At 51.7% G+C, this 21,120-nt stretch overlaps 1 protein-coding gene across 2 annotated transcripts; it reads left to right on the top strand.

Annotated features, from left to right (window-relative positions):
• The first annotated feature begins 1,220 nt into the window (after positions 1-1,220).
• Positions 1,221-20,748, top strand: LOC132390977 (rho-related GTP-binding protein RhoG). 2 transcript variants are annotated; one of them, XM_059963535.1, is made up of 2 exons: positions 1,221-1,362; positions 18,862-20,748. In XM_059963535.1, exon 2 carries the CDS (start codon positions 18,891-18,893, stop codon positions 19,464-19,466), a length of 576 nt encoding a protein of 191 aa, XP_059819518.1. In that variant the 5' UTR covers positions 1,221-1,362; positions 18,862-18,890; the 3' UTR covers positions 19,467-20,748. The 2 variants fall into 2 exon arrangements, with proteins under 2 accessions (XP_059819518.1, XP_059819519.1); XM_059963536.1 differs by having other exon boundaries at positions 1,299-1,373.
• The last annotated feature ends 372 nt before the right edge of the window (positions 20,749-21,120 follow it).

The raw sequence follows: 21,120 nt of genomic DNA, 5'->3' as shown, positions 1-21,120 counted from the left end.
GGCAGATGGTCCTGAGTTCAAATCCAGCCGGGTCCCAGCCTGGCCAGCCGCAGTAACCACGGGGAAGAAAGGCCTGGCGATCTACTTGCCGTGAAAACCCTGTCTCGACTTAACGACTGAATAACAACAACCAACCTATTAAATCCTGGCCTTCACATGGGAACTGTTTGTACCGACAGGGAAAGGGGCAAAGGCAGGTTGACGGGGCTCGTTTTGAAGGAAAACTCTGATCTCAACACCCACACATGGGGAAGGCTTTGGCAGTAAAAATCAGGATCTGGAGCCCCCGTGGCAGAGTCCGACACGAATACGTTGCTTGGACGGGGAGCTCGCTACGTGCTTGCTCTCCATATCGTACTGCACTGGCAGCTAGGACCCGGACCGATGGAAGTCCTGACAACACACACTAGTCACTTCAGTCCACAACACACTCACACCCCTGTGGTCCTTACCACTCCAGGAAAAGCCCCAGCTGTACCCACAGACACTGTGTGAAGAGGGGCAGGAAGAACCCTCGAATAACAGGGATGTATTGTTGCTGGGTCTTGAGGACCTGAGTTATGGGGAAAGGACAAATAGGTTTGGACTTTATTGGCTGGAGTGTATGAGAATGAGGGGAAAGTTGACAGACGTATAGGCAAGCAGGCTTGTCCACTGAAGGTTGTGTGAGACTAGACTGGAGGTCATTGGGTTAACGGTGAAAGGTGAAATGTTTACAGGGAACTTCTTCACTCAGAGGGGGGTGAGGGTGTGCCAGAGTGAAGTGCTGGATCTGGGTTTGATTTCAGAATACAAGGGAAATTTGCCTAAGTACATGGACGGGGAGGGTCTGGAGGGCAAATCCCCGTGTGTGCAACTGGGTCCTGGTCTCAGCAATCCTTGACTATTCTGTTCAGTGACTTGATGTGCGATGACAGGAGGCAACGATCAAGAGGACAGTCAGAGACCTTTCCCCAAGACAGAAATGGCTTTTATGAATGGCCATAATTTGGAAAGCATTGGAGGGATGTCAGAGGTAGTCTTTGACACTCAGATAGCCTTCTCATAATGTGGGAAAGTTGACAAGATGATTAGGATTGATTAATATTTAAGGTTTTTGTACACCCCACCTCCTCACCATGCCCTTCACTTTTTCCCTCCCCTCCTCCTCCCTTTGCTCCTCCCCACTGCTCTTTCCGTTTCCCTTCCCCTGCCCTCCCTCTCACCGTCCCTGCCCCGGTGGGCCCCACGAGGAGCAGCCGCGTTGCCCTTTTAACGGTTTCCCGGCCTCGCCATTTCCTGGGGGCTGTCACTGGGGCGACTTCCTCCGCGGGCGTACACTTCCTCGATCAACGGGCCGGCGGAGAGCGGAGGCGATGCGAGGTGAGGGAGCGGTATGTGGGGTGGTGGTGGGGTCGGGTCGGGGCTGGAGGGCAGACATGAGCTGAGGGCAAGTGTTGCAGAGGGTGGCGACGGGCGCGAGGACCCGGGGGAGTCCGGACCCGCGCAAACTTTATAAAACTTTCAGATCTTTGTAAAAAGTTTTGGTGAAATCGTGAGAGCGGAGCGGGAGGGGTGAGGAGGGTCCGGAGGGTCCGGGGGTGGGGGGTGGGAGATGGAGGAAGAAGGATTAACGATTCCAGCCGATCGGTAATTTTGGGATGTTCAGGCGGACTCTTTCCTCTTCCTCTCGCCTACCATCTCTCTCCTTCCTTCTCCACCACTCCCTCTACCTCCACCTCTTCCCCTCCCCCATCCTTCTCCCCTCCTCTCACCCCTTCTCCTTTTACCCCTCTCACCCCCTCACCAGACTCCCCGAACACACCCCTCCCCCTCTCTCACACCCTCCCCTCTCTCCCCCTCTACCCTCTTCCACTCCCCTCCCTCACTCCCTCCCCACCCTGACCCTCATTCACTACCCCCACCTCACCCAGTGTGAACAGGAAGCTGTCACTGTCACTGACAAGTTGGCTAACACTTTCGACACCTGGTTCCGATCTCTGCTCGCCCTCAGTTTGTGCCAGGCATGGGCTTTCCCAACTTCCGAGTTCCATGTTCTGGGGTTGCCTGCTGCCCAGGGGAGGGCACACTCTGTCCGAGAACCTTTCCCCTCTCCCCTGCCTGCCACGGTTGGCAGCTCGGTCTGGGGGCTGGGAATTTTGGCATAAGGAAATCTGGGACCTGGGGAAAATGGATGGGGAGCAGGCCAGTGGATGAATTGAATGGCTTCGCACCTGTATGAGTGTCCACATCTCAGGGGTACCTACAGTCAGTGTCACTTTCCTGCATAAATTAGCTTTCTAAAACTCTAGTTGGGTCATATCTGGAGGACTGCATACAATTCGAGTTGCTGCACCATAGGAAGGAGGTTGAAGCTTTGGAGAGGGGCAGACGAGGTTCACTAGGATGCTGCCTGGTTGACAGGAAGTCAGACGAACTTGGGCTGATTTTCTCTGGAGCAGCAGAGGCTGAGGGGAGATCAGACGGAGGTTTGTGACATGCATTGACGGAGTAGACAGTCAGTATCTGTTTCCCAGAGTTGAAATGTCTAACACCAGAGGGCATGCATTGAAGATGACAGTGTAATTGCAAAGGAGATGTGAGGGCCGAGAGAGTGGAGGGAGCCTGGGGTGGCGGTAGAGGCAGATATGAAAGATGAGCTTTATTTATCACATATACAAGAAAACATCCATTACAACATGTCCAAGACAGTTTGAGGATGTGCTGGGGTCAGTCCCCGTGTTGTCATACTACCACAAAGCCAATATAGCATGCCTACAACTTACTAACCCTGAGCACCGTGGGAGGAAACCGGAGCACACGGACATAACCTACGTGGTCACGTTGAGAACATAGCAACAGTGATGGGAACTGAACTCAGGGTGCTGGCATCCATGCTGACACAATGGCCGGTACAATAGGGAAATCTACGAGGCTGTTAGATAGGCACGTGACTGAGCAGAAAATGGACATTCTGTACGTAGAACATAGAATAGTAAGCACAGCACAGTACAGGCCCTTCGGCCCACAATGTTGTGCCGACCCTCAAACCCTGCCTTCCATATAACCCCCCACTTTAAATTCCTCCATATATCTGTCTAGTAGTTTCTTAAACTTCACTAGTGTACCTGCCTCCACCACTGACTCAGGCAGTGCATTCCACACACCAACCACTCTCTGAGTGAAAAACCTTCCTCTGATATCCCCCTTGAACTTCCCTCCCCTTACCTTAAAGCCATGTCCTCTTGTACTGAGCAGTGGTGCCCTGGGGAAGAGGCGGTGGCTGTCCACTCTGTCTATTCCTCTTAATATCTTGTTATTAAGGGTTAAGTTGAGCTGGGCTTTTGATTGTGTGACACAGTACGTAGTGATTAGTTTGACAGCACCGATCACACCATTTGGGGGTCAGTCATCGCTGTCAGTACGGAGTTTCTGTGTTCTCCCTGTGACTGTGTGCATTTCCTCCCACAGTCCAAAGATGTACAGGTTGGGGTTAGTGAGTTCTGGACATGCTATGTGGGGACAACTGTGAGCTGCCCTCTGCACACCCTCGGACACAAAACAATGCATTTCTCTCTCTCAGTCCTGCTCATCTTCTAGCTATTGTCCTTTCCCTCCCATCCCTACCGCCCCACCTTTTTATTCTGGTGTCTTCCCCTTCATTTCCAGTCCTGATGAAGGGTCTCAGCCCGAAATGTCGACTGTTTATCCATTTCCATAGACGCTGCCTGGCCTGCTAGTTCCGCCAGCATTTTGCGTGTGTTGCTCTGTATTTCCTGCAGACTCTCTTGCATTTCACTCTATGTTTTGATGTTTTAATGTACATGTGACAAAAGAAAGCTATTTTTTCTCTCTTCATGACTTTGGCTCAACGCTGTGGGCCGATGGTCTGCGTACGAGCTGAGTGCAGCGAGATGTGGAAATCAAGGACATAGACACTTCCCTCTCCACTCCTATTCCAGCAGAGGAGGGGTCAGTGAACCCTCAGCTTGGGGTCATTGGCACTGAGGTCTGATTGAACAGAGGGTTTTTGGCCTGGCTGACACCAGTGGACTAAACCACGGCTGCTGAGGATGGGGTAATAGGGCTATGAGGCTGCTGCTCTCTCTAGACTGGGAATCAAAAGCAGGAACAACAGGCAAACTCTCAAGCAATGAATGTAGTGGTGGTGGTGGGGGGGGGGGAATCCTTCCCCTGGGGGTGGGAGAGGTAGTGAAGTGAAAAATGTTAACCCTTGGTTGTGCAGGAAGAGGGGCAGGAAGTTCAATCACACAGCTTGGGAGAGTGCCAGGAGATTCACAAGTACACAATCAAGTATCAGAATCTGGTATATTATCATTGACATATAGAACACAGGCTATTCAGCCCACAATGTTGTGCCAGCCTTTTACACCTGCTCTGAAATCAATCCAATGCTTCCCTCCCACATAGCCCTCCATCTTTCTGTCATCCATAGGCCCAACTAAAAGGGGAGATTAGGGTAGCGGGATAAGTTTTAGGGAACAACAGAAGGGTGTGGGAAGGAGTGGAGCACTGGGATTAATTTGGGGAGGGAGAGGGCACTAGGATTAGTTTGGGGAGGGTGGGGGCGCTGGGATTAGTTTGGGGAGGGTGGGGGCACTGGGATTAGTTTGGGGAGGGAGAGGGCACTAGGATTAGTTTGGGGAGGGTGGGGGCACTGGGATTAATTTGGGGAGGGAGAGGGCACTAGGATTAGTTTGGGGAGGGTGGGGGCGCTGGGATTAGTTTGGGGAGGGTGGGGGCGCTGGGATTAGTTTGGGGAGGGAGAGGGCACTAGGATTAGTTTGGGGAGGGTGGGGGCACTGGGATTAATTTGGGGAGGGAGAGGGCACTAGGATTAGTTTGGGGAGGGTGGGGGCACTGGGATTAATTTGGGGAGGGAGAGGGCACTAGGATTAGTTTGGGGAGGGTGGGGGCGCTGGGATTAGTTTGGGGAGGGTGGGGGTGCTGGGATTAGTTTGGGGAGGGTGGGGGTGCTGGGATTAGTTTGGGGAGGGAGAGGGCACTAGGATTAGTTCAGGGAGGGCGTTATATGAAAAATAAACAAAAAGTAAGCAGAGTAGAAAGAGTGAAACAGTGAGGTCGTGTTCGTGAGCTCATTGCCTGTCAGAAATCTGATGGGGGAGGGGGAGAAGCTGTTTCTGAGTCATTGAGTGTGTGTCTTCAGGCTCCTGCACCTCCTCCCTGATGGTAGCAATTGGAAGAGGGCATGGCCTGGGTGATGGGGAATCTTAATGATGGACATCGCCTTTCCGAGGCATCGTCTTTTGAAGATGTCTTTGGCCCTGGGGAGGGTTTTCTGATCCCGTGCAGTGGCCCCTCCATTTCAGATGGTGATGAAACCAGTCGGACTACTCTCCACAGTAGTCTGCTGGAGAATTTGGTGACATACCAACTCCTAATGAAGTGGAGCCACTGCTGTTCCTTCTTTGTGACTGCATGGATGTGCTGAACTGACAATAGATCTCAGGGTCCCCTTGGGATGACGTTGTCCAGCTCTCACATTGTCCTCACTTCCTTACCATAGCTTTGCACCTGTCTCCACCACGTCACCGTCAGACTGAAACTTGCCCCAACTCCTTGACCTCTGTCACGCACTGCCACTCCGCCCAGTCTCACTCACTCCATCTTGGGGAATGGGCGAGTGATCCAATGTTCGCATTCGTTTCGAGAGGACTAGAATATAAAATCAAGGACGTAATGCTGAGGCTTTATCAAGCATTTGTCAGACCACACTCAGAGTATCGAGAGCAGTTTTGGGCCCCTTGTCCAAGAAAAGATTTGCTGGCATTGGAGAGGGTCCAGAGCAGGTTCACGAGAATGATCCTGGGAATGAAAGGGTTAATGTGTGGCCTGTGTGTGCTGGAGTTAGTTCGAATGAAGAGGGATCTCATTGAAACCCATTCACTATTGAAAGGCCTCGAAGGCCATTTGCTATAGTGGCGGTGTCTAGGACCAGAGGGACATCCCTTTAGATCAGAGGTGAGGAATCTCATCAGTCAGAGGGTGGTGAATCAGTGAATTCATTGCCAGGCAGCTGTGAAGGCCACGTCATTGGGTATATTTAAAGCAGAGGTTGATAGGCTCACGATCAGTCAGGATGTCAAAGGTTATGGGGAGAAGGCAGGAGAATGGAGCGGAGAGGGATAGTAAATCAGTCATGATGGAATGGCAGAGCAGGCCTGATGGGCCGAACTCTTCTCCGATGCCTCATGTTCTTGTGGATTTCTGGGATTGGAGGACCTGTGTAACGGAGCGGTTGGATGGGGTAGGGCCGTTTGCTGGAGTGCAGATCGTAGGATATCCTTATGGAGGGTATAAAATCATCTGGGGTTAGACAATTTAGAACTAGGGGGCACATGTTTAAGGTAGTAAGGGAGGGATTTAATAGGAAATCGAAGGTCAACTTCTTCACCCAGAGGGTGGTGGGTTTATGGAACGAGCTGCCAGAGGAGGTGGTTGAGGCAGGTACGATAACAACTTTTTAGAGTGTAACACACACATTCACAATTCTGGAGGAACTTAGCAGGTCAGGCAGCATCTACAAAGAGGAATAAACAGTCGACATTTTGGGCTGAGACCCTTAATCAGGTCCTGAAACATTGACACTTTATTCCTCTCCATAGACACTGCCTTACCTGCTGAGTTCCTCCAGCATTTTATGTGCGTTACTCTGGATTTCCAGCATCTGCAAAATCTCCTGTGTTAAGGGCCTTGCACAGGAAGGTTGAAGGGGTTCTCAACCTGGGGTCCATGCATAGAAAAGGTTGGGGACCTCTGGTTTAGAGGGCCAAATGGGACTGTCTCAGATGGGCATCTAGCTCAGTCTGATCCAATGCCAAAGAGCTTTCCTGTTGTGTGGCTCCCTGCCCATACCCCAGGGTACACTATTCAGCATTTTGCATGTGTAGTCTGGGGAACTATTTGCTGGTGAGGGATACAGGGGCTGCGAAGAGCGGGGATGCTGATGTTTGCAGCTGTACCAGATGTTCTCTGCAGTACATGACTGGACCAGCTGGAGAAGAGTTGTGTCATAACATGGGCTGAGAAGTGCCAGGTGGAGTTTAACCCAGAAAAGTGTGAACGGATTCGTTTTGGAGGGTGGGATTTGAAGGCAGAATACAGGGTTAATGACAGGACTCTTAGCAGTGTGGAGGAACAGAGGGATCTTGGGGGCCATGTCCATGATCCCTCAAAGTTGCCACACAAGTTGATATGGTGGTTAAAAAGGTGTATGGTGTGTTGGTTGTCATTAGTCAGAGGACTGAGTTCAAGACCCTGGAGATAATGTTGCAGCTGCATAAAACTTTGGTCAGACCACACTTGGAATATTGTGTTCAGTTCTAGTCACATCATTATAGGAAGGACGTGGAAGCTTTAGAGAGGGCGTAGAGGGGATTTACTGGGATGCTGCCTGGATTAGAGAGGGCGTAGAGGGGATTTACTGGGATGCTGCCTGGATTAGAGAGGGCATAGAGGGGATTTACTGGGATGCTGTCTGGATTAGAGAGGGCGTAGAGGGGATTTACTGGGATGCTGCCTGGATTAGAGAGGGCGTAGAGGGGATTTACTGGGATGCTTCCTGGATTAGAGAGGGCGTAGAGGGGATTTACTGGGATGCTGTCTGGATTAGAGAGGGCGTAGAGGGGATTTACTGGGATGCTGCCTGGATTAGAGAGTGTGTCTTGTGAGGAGAGGTAGAATGAGCTGGGCTTTTTCTCTTCAGAGAGGAGGATGAGAGGTGACTTGATGGAGGTGAACCAGATGAGAATCATAGACAGAGTGGACAGCCAGAGACATTTTCCCAGACTCTAAATGGCTGACACAAGGCAGCATAAATTTAAGGTGATTGGAGGAAGGTATAGGTAGCTTTTTCACACAGTGGTGGGTGTGTGATCTTACAGTAGGAGAGCTGGGGGGGAGGTATGAGAAGTACTTGGGACGGTAGTAGAGGCAGATACATTCGGGACATTTCAGAGACTCAGGCAGATGGATGATAGTAAAATGGAGGGCTAAGAACAGGTTAACGGGTTGGCACCACATCGTAGACTGAAATATCCGATGTCACGAGTCCTGTCAGACCCTCTGATTCCGGCTTCTCTGATCAGATTCAGCTGAAATGGGTGCAAGGACATGGAAGTTACTGGTTTACAGGCAAAGATTAAAATCGAGATGGAGAACAGTGCAGAGGGTGTGGTCAGAGAAAATAAAACTTCCTGAGGAAGAAAGAAGTTTACTTACTGTTTAGGAAGCAAGGATCAGACAGGGCTCCAGAGCGTGCAGGGCACACGGTACAGGTTGAGAATGGGCAGAGGGGGCATGAGAAGGCCTTGGCATGTACAAACGTACGGGAGGATTACTGGAGGGAGGGTGGGAGCCACCGGGCTAGAAGGGGAAACATGTGCCTGGTGTTGGAGGAGGTAGGAGAGGTCATTAATGAATACCTTGCTTCAGTGTTCACCAGCGAGAAGGGCCTTGACAGCATAGAAGACGATGATTTGGTAAGACATGTCAACGTTAAAGAAAGAGATCCGTTCCCAGGGCCGGATGGGATATACGCCAGGCAGCGAGGAAAGAGATTGCTGCGCCTCTGACCGTGAGCTCTGCACCCTCACTGGCCACAGGAACAGTACCAGATGACTGCAGGGTGGAGGGGTAATCCTGGGAATTATAGACCAGTGAGTCCTACTTCATGGTGGGTAAACTATTGGAGAAGATTCTTAGAGACAGGATTTAGAGTAGGATGGAATTCCAGCCTCACATTGTGGGCCAAAAGGCCTGCACTGTGCTGTAGTTCTGTGTTCTCTGAACTGGGCTGCAACCACAACTGGGTCTGGGGAGCTGGTCACACTGTGATCTATTCTTACATGCGGCTTAAGTGTCATACAGTGCAGTCAGCACTTTGTAGTTGCAGGTTTTCAGAGTCTGCAGCTTTCGTTTGTTCTCTGTTGGGAAACTGCTGAGGAAGTAGAAGTGGCCTCCTTCGGGGGAGTTGAAAATGACGCAGAACATTCAATGAAAATGAGGAACCCGCAGTCACTAATGGCACAAAATTCAAATCAGGAGGGTGGGTGGGGTTTGGCACAGATTTCCCGAGCTGATGGTGCAATGATGGGGAGGTGCAGAGAATGCCGCTGTCAGTCGGTGGCCGTGAAGGTGAAGGACATTAGGCTGTGGGGAGTAAGATGTTGAGGAGCACCAGGGCTTGTACTGGGAGTTCAGAAGAATGAGGGGATCTCACTGAAACCTATCGAATATTGAAAGGCCAAGACAGAGTGGATGTGGAGAGGATGTTTTCTATAGTGGGGGAGTCTAGGACCAGAGGACACAGATAGAGTGGATGTGGAGAGGATGTTTCCTATAGTGGGGGAGTCTAGGACCAGAGGACACAGATAGAGTGGATGTGGAGAGGATGTTTCCTATAGTGGGGGAGTCTAGGACCAGAGGACACAGATAGAGTGGATGTGGAGAGGATGTTTCCTATAGTGGGGGAGTCTAGGACCAGAGGACACAGATAGAGTGGATGTGGAGAGGATGTTTCCTATAGTGGGGGAGTCTAGGACCAGAGGACACAGATAGAGTGGATGTGGAGAGGATGTTTCCTATAGTGGGAGAGTCTAGGACCAGAGGACACAGATAGAGTGGATGTGGAGAGGATGTTTCCTGTAGTGGGGGAGTCTAGGACCAGAGGACACAGATAGAGTGGATGTGGAGAGGATGTTTCCCATAGTGGGGGAGTCTAGGACCAGAGGACACAGATAGAGTGGATGTGGAGAGGATGTTTCCTATAGTGGGGGAGTCTAGGACCAGAGGACACAGATAGAGTGGATGTGGAGAGGATGTTTCCCATAGTGGGGGAGTCTAGGACCAGAGGACACAGATAGAGTGGATGTGGAGAGGATGTTTCCTGTAGTGGGGGAGTCTAGGACCAGAGGACACAGATAGAGTGGATGTGGAGAGGATGTTTCCCTTAGTGGGGGAGTCTAGGACCAGAGGACACAGATAGAGTGGATGTGGAGAGGATGTTTCCTATAGTGGGGAGTCCAGGACCAGAGGACACAGATAGAGTGGATGTGGAGAGGATGTTTCCTATAGTGGGGGAGTCTAGGACCAGAGGACACAGATAGAGTGGATGTGGAGAGGATGTTTCCTATAGTGGGGGAGTCTAGGACCAGAGGACACAGATAGAGTGGATGTGGAGAGGATGTTTCCTATAGTGGGGAAGTCCAGGACCAGCGGACACAAATAGAGTGGATGCGGAGAGGATGTTTCCTATAGTGGGGAGTCTAGGACCAGAGGACACAGATAGAGTGGATGTGGAGAGGATGTTTCCTATAGTGGGGGAGTCTCGGACCAGAGGGCACAGATAGAGTGGATGTGGAGAGGATGTTTCCTATGGAGGGGAGTCTAGGATCAGAGGACACAGATAGAGTGGATGCGGAGAGGATGTTTCCTATAGTGGGGGAGTCTAGGACCAGAGGACACAGATAGAGTGGATGTGGAGAGGATGTTTCCTATAGTGGGGAGTCTAGGACCAGAGGACACAGATAGAGTGGATGTGGAGAGGATGTTTCCTATAGTGGGGGAGTCTCGGACCAGAGGGCACAGATAGAGTGGATGTGGAGAGGATGTTTCCTATGGAGGGGAGTCTAGGATCAGAGGACACAGATAGAGTGGATGCGGAGAGGATGTTTCCTATAGTGGGGGAGTCTAGGACCAGAGGACACAGATAGAGTGGATGTGGAGAGGATGTTTCCTATAGTGGGGAGTCTAGGACCAGAGGACACAGATAGAGTGGATGTGGAGAGGATGTTTCCTATGGAGGGGAGTCTAGGATCAGAGGACACAGATAGAGTGGATGTGGAGAGGATGTTTCCTATAGTGGGGGAGTCTAGGACCAGAGGACACAGATAGAGTGGATGTGGAGAGGATGTTTCCTATAGTGAGGGAGTCTAGGACCAGAGGACACAGATAGAGTGGATGTGGAGAGGATGTTTCCTATGGAGGGGAGTCTAGGACCAGAGGACACAGATAGAGTGGATGTGGAGAGGATGTTTCCTGTAGTGTGGGAGTCTAGGACCAGAGGACACAGATAGAGTGGATGTGGAGAGGATGTTTCCTATAGTGGGGGAGTTTAGGACCAGAGGACACAGATAGAGTGGATGTGGAGAGGATGTTTCCTATAGTGGGGGAGTCTAGGACCAGAGGACACAGATAGAGTGGATGTGGAGAGGATGTTTCCTATAGTGGGGGAGTCTAGGACCAGAGGACACAGATAGAGTGGATGTGGAGAGGATGTTTCCTATAGTGGGGGAGTCTCGGACCAGAGGACACAGATAGAGTGGATGTGGAGAGGATGTTTCCTATAGTGGGGGAGTCTAGGACCAGAGGACACAGATAGAGTGGATGTGGAGAGGATGTTTCCTATAGTGGGAGAGTCTAGGACCAGAGGACACAGATAGAGTGGATGTGGAGAGGATGTTTCCTATAGTGGGGGAGTCTAGGACCAGAGGACACAGATAGAGTGGATGTGGAGAGGATGTTTCCTATAGTGGGGGAGTCTAGGACCAGAGGACACAGATAGAGTGGATGTGGAGAGGATGTTTCCTATAGTGGGGGAGTCTAGGACCAGAGGACACAGATAGAGTGGATGTGGAGAGGATGTTTCCTATAGTGGGAGAGTCTAGGACCAGAGGACACAGATAGAGTGGATGTGGAGAGGATGTTTCCTGTAGTGGGGGAGTCTAGGACCAGAGGACACAGATAGAGTGGATGTGGAGAGGATGTTTCCCATAGTGGGGGAGTCTAGGACCAGAGGACACAGATAGAGTGGATGTGGAGAGGATGTTTCCTATAGTGGGGGAGTCTAGGACCAGAGGACACAGATAGAGTGGATGTGGAGAGGATGTTTCCCATAGTGGGGGAGTCTAGGACCAGAGGACACAGATAGAGTGGATGTGGAGAGGATGTTTCCTGTAGTGGGGGAGTCTAGGACCAGAGGACACAGATAGAGTGGATGTGGAGAGGATGTTTCCCTTAGTGGGGTAGTCTAGGACCAGAGGACACAGATAGAGTGGATGTGGAGAGGATGTTTCCTATAGTGGGGAGTCCAGGACCAGAGGACACAGATAGAGTGGATGTGGAGAGGATGTTTCCTATAGTGGGGGAGTCTAGGACCAGAGGACACAGATAGAGTGGATGTGGAGAGGATGTTTCCTATAGTGGGGGTGTCTACGACCAGAGGACACAGATAGAGTGGATGTGGAGAGGATGTTTCCTATAGTGGGGGAGTCTAGGACCAGAGGGCACAGATAGAGTGGATGTGGAGAGGATGTTTCCTATAGAGGGGGAGTCTAGGACCAGAGGACACAGATAGAGTGGATGTGGAGAGGATGTTTCCTATAGTGGGGAAGTCCAGGACCAGAGGACACAGATAGAGTGGATGTGGAGAGGATGTTTCCTATAGTGGGGGAGTCTAGGACCAGAGGACACAGATAGAGTGGATGTGGAGAGGATGTTTCCTATAGAGGGGGAGTCTAGGACCAGAGGACACAGATAGAGTGGATGTGGAGAGGATGTTTCCTATAGTGGGGAAGTCCAGGACCAGAGGACACAGATAGAGTGGATGTGGAGAGGATGTTTCCTATAGAGGGGGAGTCTAGGACCAGAGGACACAGATAGAGTGGATGTGGAGAGGATGTTTCCTATAGTGGGGGTGTCTAGGACCAGAGGACACAGATAGAGTGGATGTGGAGAGGATGTTTCCTATAGAGGGGGAGTCTAGGACCAGAGGACACAGATAGAGTGGATGTGGAGAGGATGTTTCCTATAGTGGGGGAGTCTAGGACCAGAGGACACATATAGAGTGGATGTGGAGAGGATGTTTCCTATAGTGGGGGAGTCTAGGACCAGAGGACACAGATAGAGTGGATGTGGAGAGGATGTTTCCTATAGAGGGGGAGTCTAGGACCAGAGGACACAGATAGAGTGGATGTGGAGAGGATGTTTCCTATAGTGGGAGAGTCTAGGACCAGAGGACACAGATAGAGTGGATGTGGAGAGGATGTTTCCTATAGTGGGGAGTCTAGGACCAGAGGACACAGATAGAGTGGATGTAGAGAGGATGTTTCCTATAGTGGGGGAGTCTCGGACCAGAGGGCACAGATAGAGTGGATGTGGAGAGGATGTTTCCTATAGTGGGGAAGTCCAGGACCAGAGGACACAGATAGAGTGGATGTAGAGAGGACGTTTCCTATAGTGGGGGAGTCTAGGACCAGAGGACACAGATAGAGTGGATGTGGAGAAGACGTTTCCTATAGTGGGGGAGTCTAGGATTGGAGGACACAGATAGAGTGGATGTGGAGAGGACGTTTCCTATAGTGGGAGAGTCTAGGATCAGAGGACACAGATAGAGTTGATGTGGAAAGGACGTTTCCTATAGTGGGAGAGTCTAGGACCAGAGGACACAGATAGAGTGGATGTGGAAAGGATGTTTCCTATAGTAGGGGAGTCTAGGACCAGAGGACACAGATAGAGTGGATGTGGAGAGGATGTTTCCTATAGTGGGAGAGTCTAGGACCAGAGGACACAGATAGAGTGGATGTGGAGAGGATGTTTCCTGTAGTGGGGGAGTCTAGGACCAGAGGACACAGATAGAGTGGATGTGGAGAGGATGTTTCCCATAGTGGGGGAGTCTAGGACCAGAGGACACAGATAGAGTGGATGTGGAGAGGATGTTTCCTATAGTGGGGGAGTCTAGGACCAGAGGACACAGATAGAGTGGATGTGGAGAGGATGTTTCCCATAGTGGGGGAGTCTAGGACCAGAGGACACAGATAGAGTGGATGTGGAGAGGATGTTTCCTGTAGTGGGGGAGTCTAGGACCAGAGGACACAGATAGAGTGGATGTGGAGAGGATGTTTCCTATAGTGGGAGAGTCTAGGACCAGAGGACACAGATAGAGTGGATGTGGAGAGGATGTTTCCTATAGTGGGAGAGTCTAGGACCAGAGGACACAGATAGAGTGGATGTGGAGAGGATGTTTCCTATAGTGGGGAGTCTAGGACCAGAGGACACAGATAGAGTGGATGTAGAGAGGATGTTTCCTATAGTGGGGGAGTCTCGGACCAGAGGGCACAGATAGAGTGGATGTGGAGAGGATGTTTCCTATAGTGGGGAAGTCCAGGACCAGAGGACACAGATAGAGTGGATGTGGAAAGGATGTTTCCTATAGTGCGAGAGTCTAGGACCAGAGGACACAGATAGAGTGGATGTGGAAAGGATATTTCCTATAGTGGGGAAGTCCAGGACCAGAGGACACAGATAGAGTGGATGTGGAAAGGATGTTTCCTATAGTGCGAGAGTCTAGGACCAGAGGACACAGATAGAGTGGATGTGGAAAGGATATTTCCTATAGTGGGGGAGTCTAGGACCAGAGGACTCAGATAGAGTGGATGTGGAGGGGATGTTTCCTATAGTGGGGGAGTCTAGGACCAGAGGACACAGATAGAGTGGATGTGGAGAGGATGTTTCCTGTAGTGTGGGAGTCTAGGACCAGAGGACACAGATAGAGTGGATGTGGAAAGGATGTTTCCTATAGTGGGGGAGTCTAGGACCAGAGGACACAGATAGAGTGGATGTGGAGAGGATGTTTCCTATAGTGGGAGAGTCTAGGACCACAGATAGAGTGAATGTGGAGGGGATGTTTCCTATTGTGGGGGAGTCTAGGACCAGAGGACACAGATAGAGTGGATGTGGAGAGGATGTTTCCTATAGTGGGGGAGTCTGGGACCAGAGGACACAGATAGAGTGGATATGGAGAGGACGTTTCCTATAGTGGGAGAGTCTAGGACCAGAGGACACAGATAGAGTGGATGCGCAGAGGATGTTTCCTATAGTGGGGGAGTCTAGGACTAGAGGACACAGATAGAGTGGATGTGGAGAGGACGTTTCCTATAGTGGGAGAGCCTAGGATCAGAGGACACGGAGTGGATGTGGAGAGGACGTTTCCTATAGTGCGAGAGTCTAGGACCAGAGGACACAGATAGAGTGGATGTGGAAAGGATATTTCCTATAGTGGGGGAGTCTAGGACCAGAGGACACAGATAGAGTGGATGTGGAGGGGATGTTTCCTCTAGTGGGGGAGTCTAGGACCAGAGGACACAGATAGAGTGGATGTGGAGAAGACGTTTCCTATAGTGGGGGAGTCTAGGATTGGAGGACACAGATAGAGTGGATGTGGAGAGGACGTTTCCTATAGTGGGAGAGTCTAGGATCAGAGGACACAGATAGAGTTGATGTGGAAAGGACGTTTCCTATAGTGGGAGAGTCTAGGACCAGAGGACACAGATAGAGTGGATGTGGAAAGGATGTTTCCTATAGTAGGGGAGTCTAGGACCAGAGGACACAGATAGAGTGGATGTGGAGAGGATGTTTCCTATAGTGGGAGAGTCTAGGACCAGAGGACACAGATAGAGTGGATGTGGAGAGGATGTTTCCTGTAGTGGGGGAGTCTAGGACCAGAGGACACAGATAGAGTGGATGTGGAGAGGATGTTTCCCATAGTGGGGGAGTCTAGGACCAGAGGACACAGATAGAGTGGATGTGGAGAGGATGTTTCCTATAGTGGGGGAGTCTAGGACCAGAGGACACAGATAGAGTGGATGTGGAGAGGATGTTTCCCATAGTGGGGGAGTCTAGGACCAGAGGACACAGATAGAGTGGATGTGGAGAGGATGTTTCCTGTAGTGGGGGAGTCTAGGACCAGAGGACACAGATAGAGTGGATGTGGAGAGGATGTTTCCTATAGTGGGAGAGTCTAGGACCAGAGGACACAGATAGAGTGGATGTGGAGAGGATGTTTCCTATAGTGGGAGAGTCTAGGACCAGAGGACACAGATAGAGTGGATGTGGAGAGGATGTTTCCTATAGTGGGGAGTCTAGGACCAGAGGACACAGATAGAGTGGATGTAGAGAGGATGTTTCCTATAGTGGGGGAGTCTCGGACCAGAGGGCACAGATAGAGTGGATGTGGAGAGGATGTTTCCTATAGTGGGGAAGTCCAGGACCAGAGGACACAGATAGAGTGGATGTGGAAAGGATGTTTCCTATAGTGCGAGAGTCTAGGACCAGAGGACACAGATAGAGTGGATGTGGAAAGGATATTTCCTATAGTGGGGAAGTCCAGGACCAGAGGACACAGATAGAGTGGATGTGGAAAGGATGTTTCCTATAGTGCGAGAGTCTAGGACCAGAGGACACAGATAGAGTGGATGTGGAAAGGATATTTCCTATAGTGGGGGAGTCTAGGACCAGAGGACTCAGATAGAGTGGATGTGGAGGGGATGTTTCCTATAGTGGGGGAGTCTAGGACCAGAGGACACAGATAGAGTGGATGTGGAGAGGATGTTTCCTGTAGTGTGGGAGTCTAGGACCAGAGGACACAGATAGAGTGGATGTGGAAAGGATGTTTCCTATAGTGGGGGAGTCTAGGACCAGAGGACACAGATAGAGTGGATGTGGAGAGGATGTTTCCTATAGTGGGAGAGTCTAGGACCACAGATAGAGTGAATGTGGAGGGGATGTTTCCTATTGTGGGGGAGTCTAGGACCAGAGGACACAGATAGAGTGGATGTGGAGAGGATGTTTCCTATAGTGGGGGAGTCTGGGACCAGAGGACACAGATAGAGTGGATATGGAGAGGACGTTTCCTATAGTGGGAGAGTCTAGGACCAGAGGACACAGATAGAGTGGATGCGCAGAGGATGTTTCCTATAGTGGGGGAGTCTAGGACTAGAGGACACAGATAGAGTGGATGTGGAGAGGACGTTTCCTATAGTGGGAGAGCCTAGGATCAGAGGACACGGAGTGGATGTGGAGAGGACGTTTCCTATAGTGCGAGAGTCTAGGACCAGAGGACACAGATAGAGTGGATGTGGAAAGGATATTTCCTATAGTGGGGGAGTCTAGGACCAGAGGACACAGATAGAGTGGATGTGGAGGGGATGTTTCCTCTAGTGGGGGAGTCTAGGACCAGAGGACACAGATAGAGTGGATGTGGAAAGGATGTTTCCTATAGTGCGAGAGTCTAGGACCAGAGGACACAGATAGAGTGGATGTGGAAAGGATATTTCCTATAGTGGGGGAGTCTAGGACCAGAGGACACAGATAGAGTGGATGTGGAGGGGATGTTTCCTATAGTTGGGGAGTCTAGGACCAGAGGACACAGATAGAGTGGATGTGGAGAAGACGTTTCCTATAGTGCGAGAGTCTAGGACCAGAGGACACAGATAGAGTGGATGTGGAGAGGATGTTTCCTATAGTGGGGGAGTCTAGGACCAGAGGACACAGATAGAGTGGATGTGGAGGGGATGTTTCCTATAGTGGGGGAGTCTAGGACCAGAGGACACAGATAGAGTGGATGTGGAGAAGACGTTTCCTATAGTGCGAGAGTCTAGGACCAGAGGACACTGATAGAGTGGATGTGGAGAAGACATTTCCTATAGTGCGAGAGTCTAGGACCAGAGGACACAGATAGAGTGGATGTGGAGAGGATGTTCCCTATAGTGCGAGAGTCTAGGACCAGAGGGCACTGATAGAGTGGATGTGGAGAGGATGTTTCCTATAGTGGGGGAGTCTAGGACCAGAGGACACAGATAGAGTGGATGTGGAAAGGATATTTCCTATAGTGGGGGAGTCTAGGACCAGAGGACACAGATAGAGTGGATGTGGAGGGGATGTTTCCTATAGTGGGGGAGTCTAGGACCAGAGGGCACTGATAGAGTGGATGTGGAGAGGATGTTTCCTGTTTTGGGGAGTCTAGGACCAGGGGACACAGATAGAGTGGACATGGAGAGGATGTTTCCTATAGTGGGGGAGTCTAGGACCAGAGTGATGTCCATTTAGAACGGAGATGAGGAGGAATTTCCTTAGACAGAGGCTGGTGAATCTGGAATCCATTGTCTCAGGTGACAGTGGAGGCCAGCTCATTGGGAATATTTAAGGTGGAGGTTGATAGGTTCTTGGTAAGTGAGTCAAAGGTTATGGGGAGAAAGCAGGAAAATGGGTCCCAGAGGGATAATAAATCAGTCTTGATGGACTGAATGGCCTTATTCTGCTCCTATGTCTTATGGTGTAGACCTGTCAGTCCTATTTCTCCCTGCTCCATAATCAGCCACCCCAGGCAAACATAGATTGCCCCTCCCGCACTCATCGAACAGGGTTCACTCTGCTCATTAACGATAACGATGATTGTGTTGTGGGAGTAGTGTGTTACAGCTACACTTGGTAACTGTGTGGGTTTGAGAGGATGAGGTGTTTTTGGGGGTGTCTGGTGTTTGTGGTTTTACTCACTGCCCCGGGGCAAATTCTCCACCCATCACTGACCTCACAACACCTCATGCTCTGAATGGGTACCCTCCAACCTGATGGCATGAACATCATGTTCTCTAATTTCCGGTAATTTCTCCCCATTCTGGCTCCCCTCCCACCCCTTATCCTCCTCATCTGCCCAGCATTTCCCTCTGGTTCCCCTCCTCCTTCCCTTCTCCCAGATCAGATTCCTTCTTCTCCAGTCCCTTATCTCGCACCCTTCCCCCTCGCCTGCCAGCTTGTCCTCCTCCTCTCACAGCCACCCTCTGACCTCTTACCCCTTCCTTTCCAGTTCCGGTGTTGGGCTCGAGCCCGAAATGTTGACTCTCTATTTCTCTCCATGGATGCTGCCTGACCACCATCCTGTGGGTGGTGTTTGAGGTTTGACCGCAGTCCTGAGTCAGTGGTTGGGATGAGTTGGCGGGGGGGTGCGGTTTGATACTTGGTCCCATCACTGATCTGTTGGGTGTTCCTGGGGGGGTGTCTCTGCAGGTTGTTGACGTGCTGAAGGAGACTTGGAAATGCAGAGCATCAAGTGTGTGGTGGTGGGTGACGGAGCAGTGGGCAAGACTTGCCTGCTGATCTGTTACACGACCAATGCCTTTCCCAAGGAGTACATCCCGACCGTGTTCGACAACTACAGCGCACAGATCACGGTGGACTCTCGGACTGTCAGCCTCAACCTGTGGGACACAGCCGGCCAGGAGGAGTACGACCGGCTGCGGACATTATCCTACCCCCAGACCAACGTCTTCATTATCTGCTTCTCCATTGCCAGTCCCCCATCCTATGAGAATGTGCGCCACAAGTGGTACCCCGAGGTGACCCACCACTGTCCTGACGTGCCCATGCTGTTGGTGGGCACCAAGAAGGATCTACGTAGTGACCCCGAGACCATCAGGAAGCTGAAAGAGCAGAGCCTGGCGCCCATATCACAACACCAGGGGAGCGGCTTGGCTAAGCAGATCCAGGCCGTCAAGTACTTGGAGTGTTCTGCTCTGAACCAGGACGGCATCAAGGATGTCTTCGCCGAGGCTGTGCGTGCTGTCATCAACCCCACCCCTATCAAGACCAAGAAGTCTTGCGTGCTCTTGTGAGGAAGGACTGCACTCCCCTCGGCCTCTCTTCCCTCAACTCCTCTCTCCCTTTCCTTTCCATTCTCTCTCCTTTACCCCTCTGCTCTCACATCCACCCTCCCTCCCCTTCCCCCCTCACCCTCTCACAGGACCCTGCTCAGAAGGACCTTGGACCTGTGAGGGCTTGGTTTTGGAGAAAGGATAGCAAGTTCTTTCTCCACTGCTCTTCCTCTGTCCCTGTCCCGAGTTCCTGTCTGTCAGTGTGTCAACTTCGGGGGCTTTAGGCTGATGTACCCATGGGAGGAGGGTGTGTCCAGGTGTCCCACACTGTGACGGAGAGTCGAGGAACACCGTATACCTGCTCTGTGATGTCCAGTCGGAGAGGCCAGCACTCTCCCCGACCCTGGGCACCCTATGGCAGGCCCCTGCCAGTCCGAGAGAGGTCAGAGGGTAGGGATGCCCCAGGGTCTGCTCACAGCTCTCTTGGAGAATTGTACCATTCCCGGCAAAGAGTCGTGGAAGAGGGACTGTGGGTCGGGAGAGTGTGTGTGTAACCCGGATGGGGATGCACCATCCCTTGGACTGCCCCACCCAGGGTAATTCCCTCTCGGTCCCCCAACCCCAGGGTAATGCCCTGCCCTAGGTTCCTCTCCCTTGGCTCACCGTCCCCTGCATCTGTGCCCACACCCAGGGCAGCGGCTCTCAAAACTGCTCCTGAATGCAGCCCCCACCCCCCCCCCCCCCGAACTGGGAGCTCTCTGGGATGTCTGGGACTTGTCTGCCTCGGCCCTACATCCTCACCATCGCTCCCTCCCTTCCCTCCCACCCCGGGACAACTTTCTCCAGCATGGACTGAAGGACCCATCCCCATAGTGATACGGTGGGGGAGCATCTGGCCCTCCCAGGAACATTGTGACCCTCCCCTTCAATCTGGGGATCCCCACCCCCCACCACCTCCCCCTTCTACGTCACAGCAGCCTTGATCTACCGTGTTACTTGCCTCTGTGGAGCCACAGGAAGGCAGGGGCTTTGTTATGGATTCCCTTTCCCAGGGTGACCCCTCCACCTTCTCCTCAGGCCTCGGCCCACCGCTTGAAGCTGAGTTCGGGTCCCTGGGGTGAGTCCTGAGATTCACCCCCCCACCCACTGCTGAACAGTGAGCTTTTTTTTACTAAAGAATGAAGTGTATTGCCTCACCCCGGGGTGTCACAGAGGCGTCTGCCCGTGTAACCCCCCGTGAGGGTGCCTCTTGCTGCAGCAACTTGTCTAACCATGGTCAGCTAATAAAATTTGTGTTTCACGGCGTGAGGTTTTGATTCTGGTGTCCTGCGGCCTGCAGACGTCATGGTAACCAGCCTAGGTCCAGGCCTAGGCCGAGGGAGGGGGGAGAGACATGGGGTTAAGGGTTGTGACAGTCCGAGGTTGGATGGTCACAGGAAGGTAGGACAAGGACATGGGAAGTACGCAGTGTTGAGGGAAATAGGCTGAGGGTCTGGAATGGGACCCTGGGCTGGCAGCTGAGGGAGATGGGTGGGACACAACACTGAGGGAGGCAGGCTGAGGGGCTGGTGTATTACAGATGGCCGAGGGATGGAGGGTATCGAGGGCTGAGGTAGTGAGGGAAGGAAGGGCAGAGAGCTGAATGAGCGGGGGGGGGGGTAAGGTGATGGATGAC

Source organism: Hypanus sabinus, chromosome 3, assembly GCF_030144855.1.
Source record: "Hypanus sabinus isolate sHypSab1 chromosome 3, sHypSab1.hap1, whole genome shotgun sequence".
NCBI lineage: Eukaryota > Metazoa > Chordata > Chondrichthyes > Myliobatiformes > Dasyatidae > Hypanus > Hypanus sabinus.
This window is presented reverse-complemented; position numbering and strand designations above follow the sequence as displayed.

Excerpts from the sequence above, each read along its gene's own strand:
- LOC132390977 (XM_059963535.1), top strand. The coding sequence starts at position 18,891 with ATGCAGAGCATCAAGTGTGTGGTGGTGGGTGACGGAGCAGTGGGCAAG.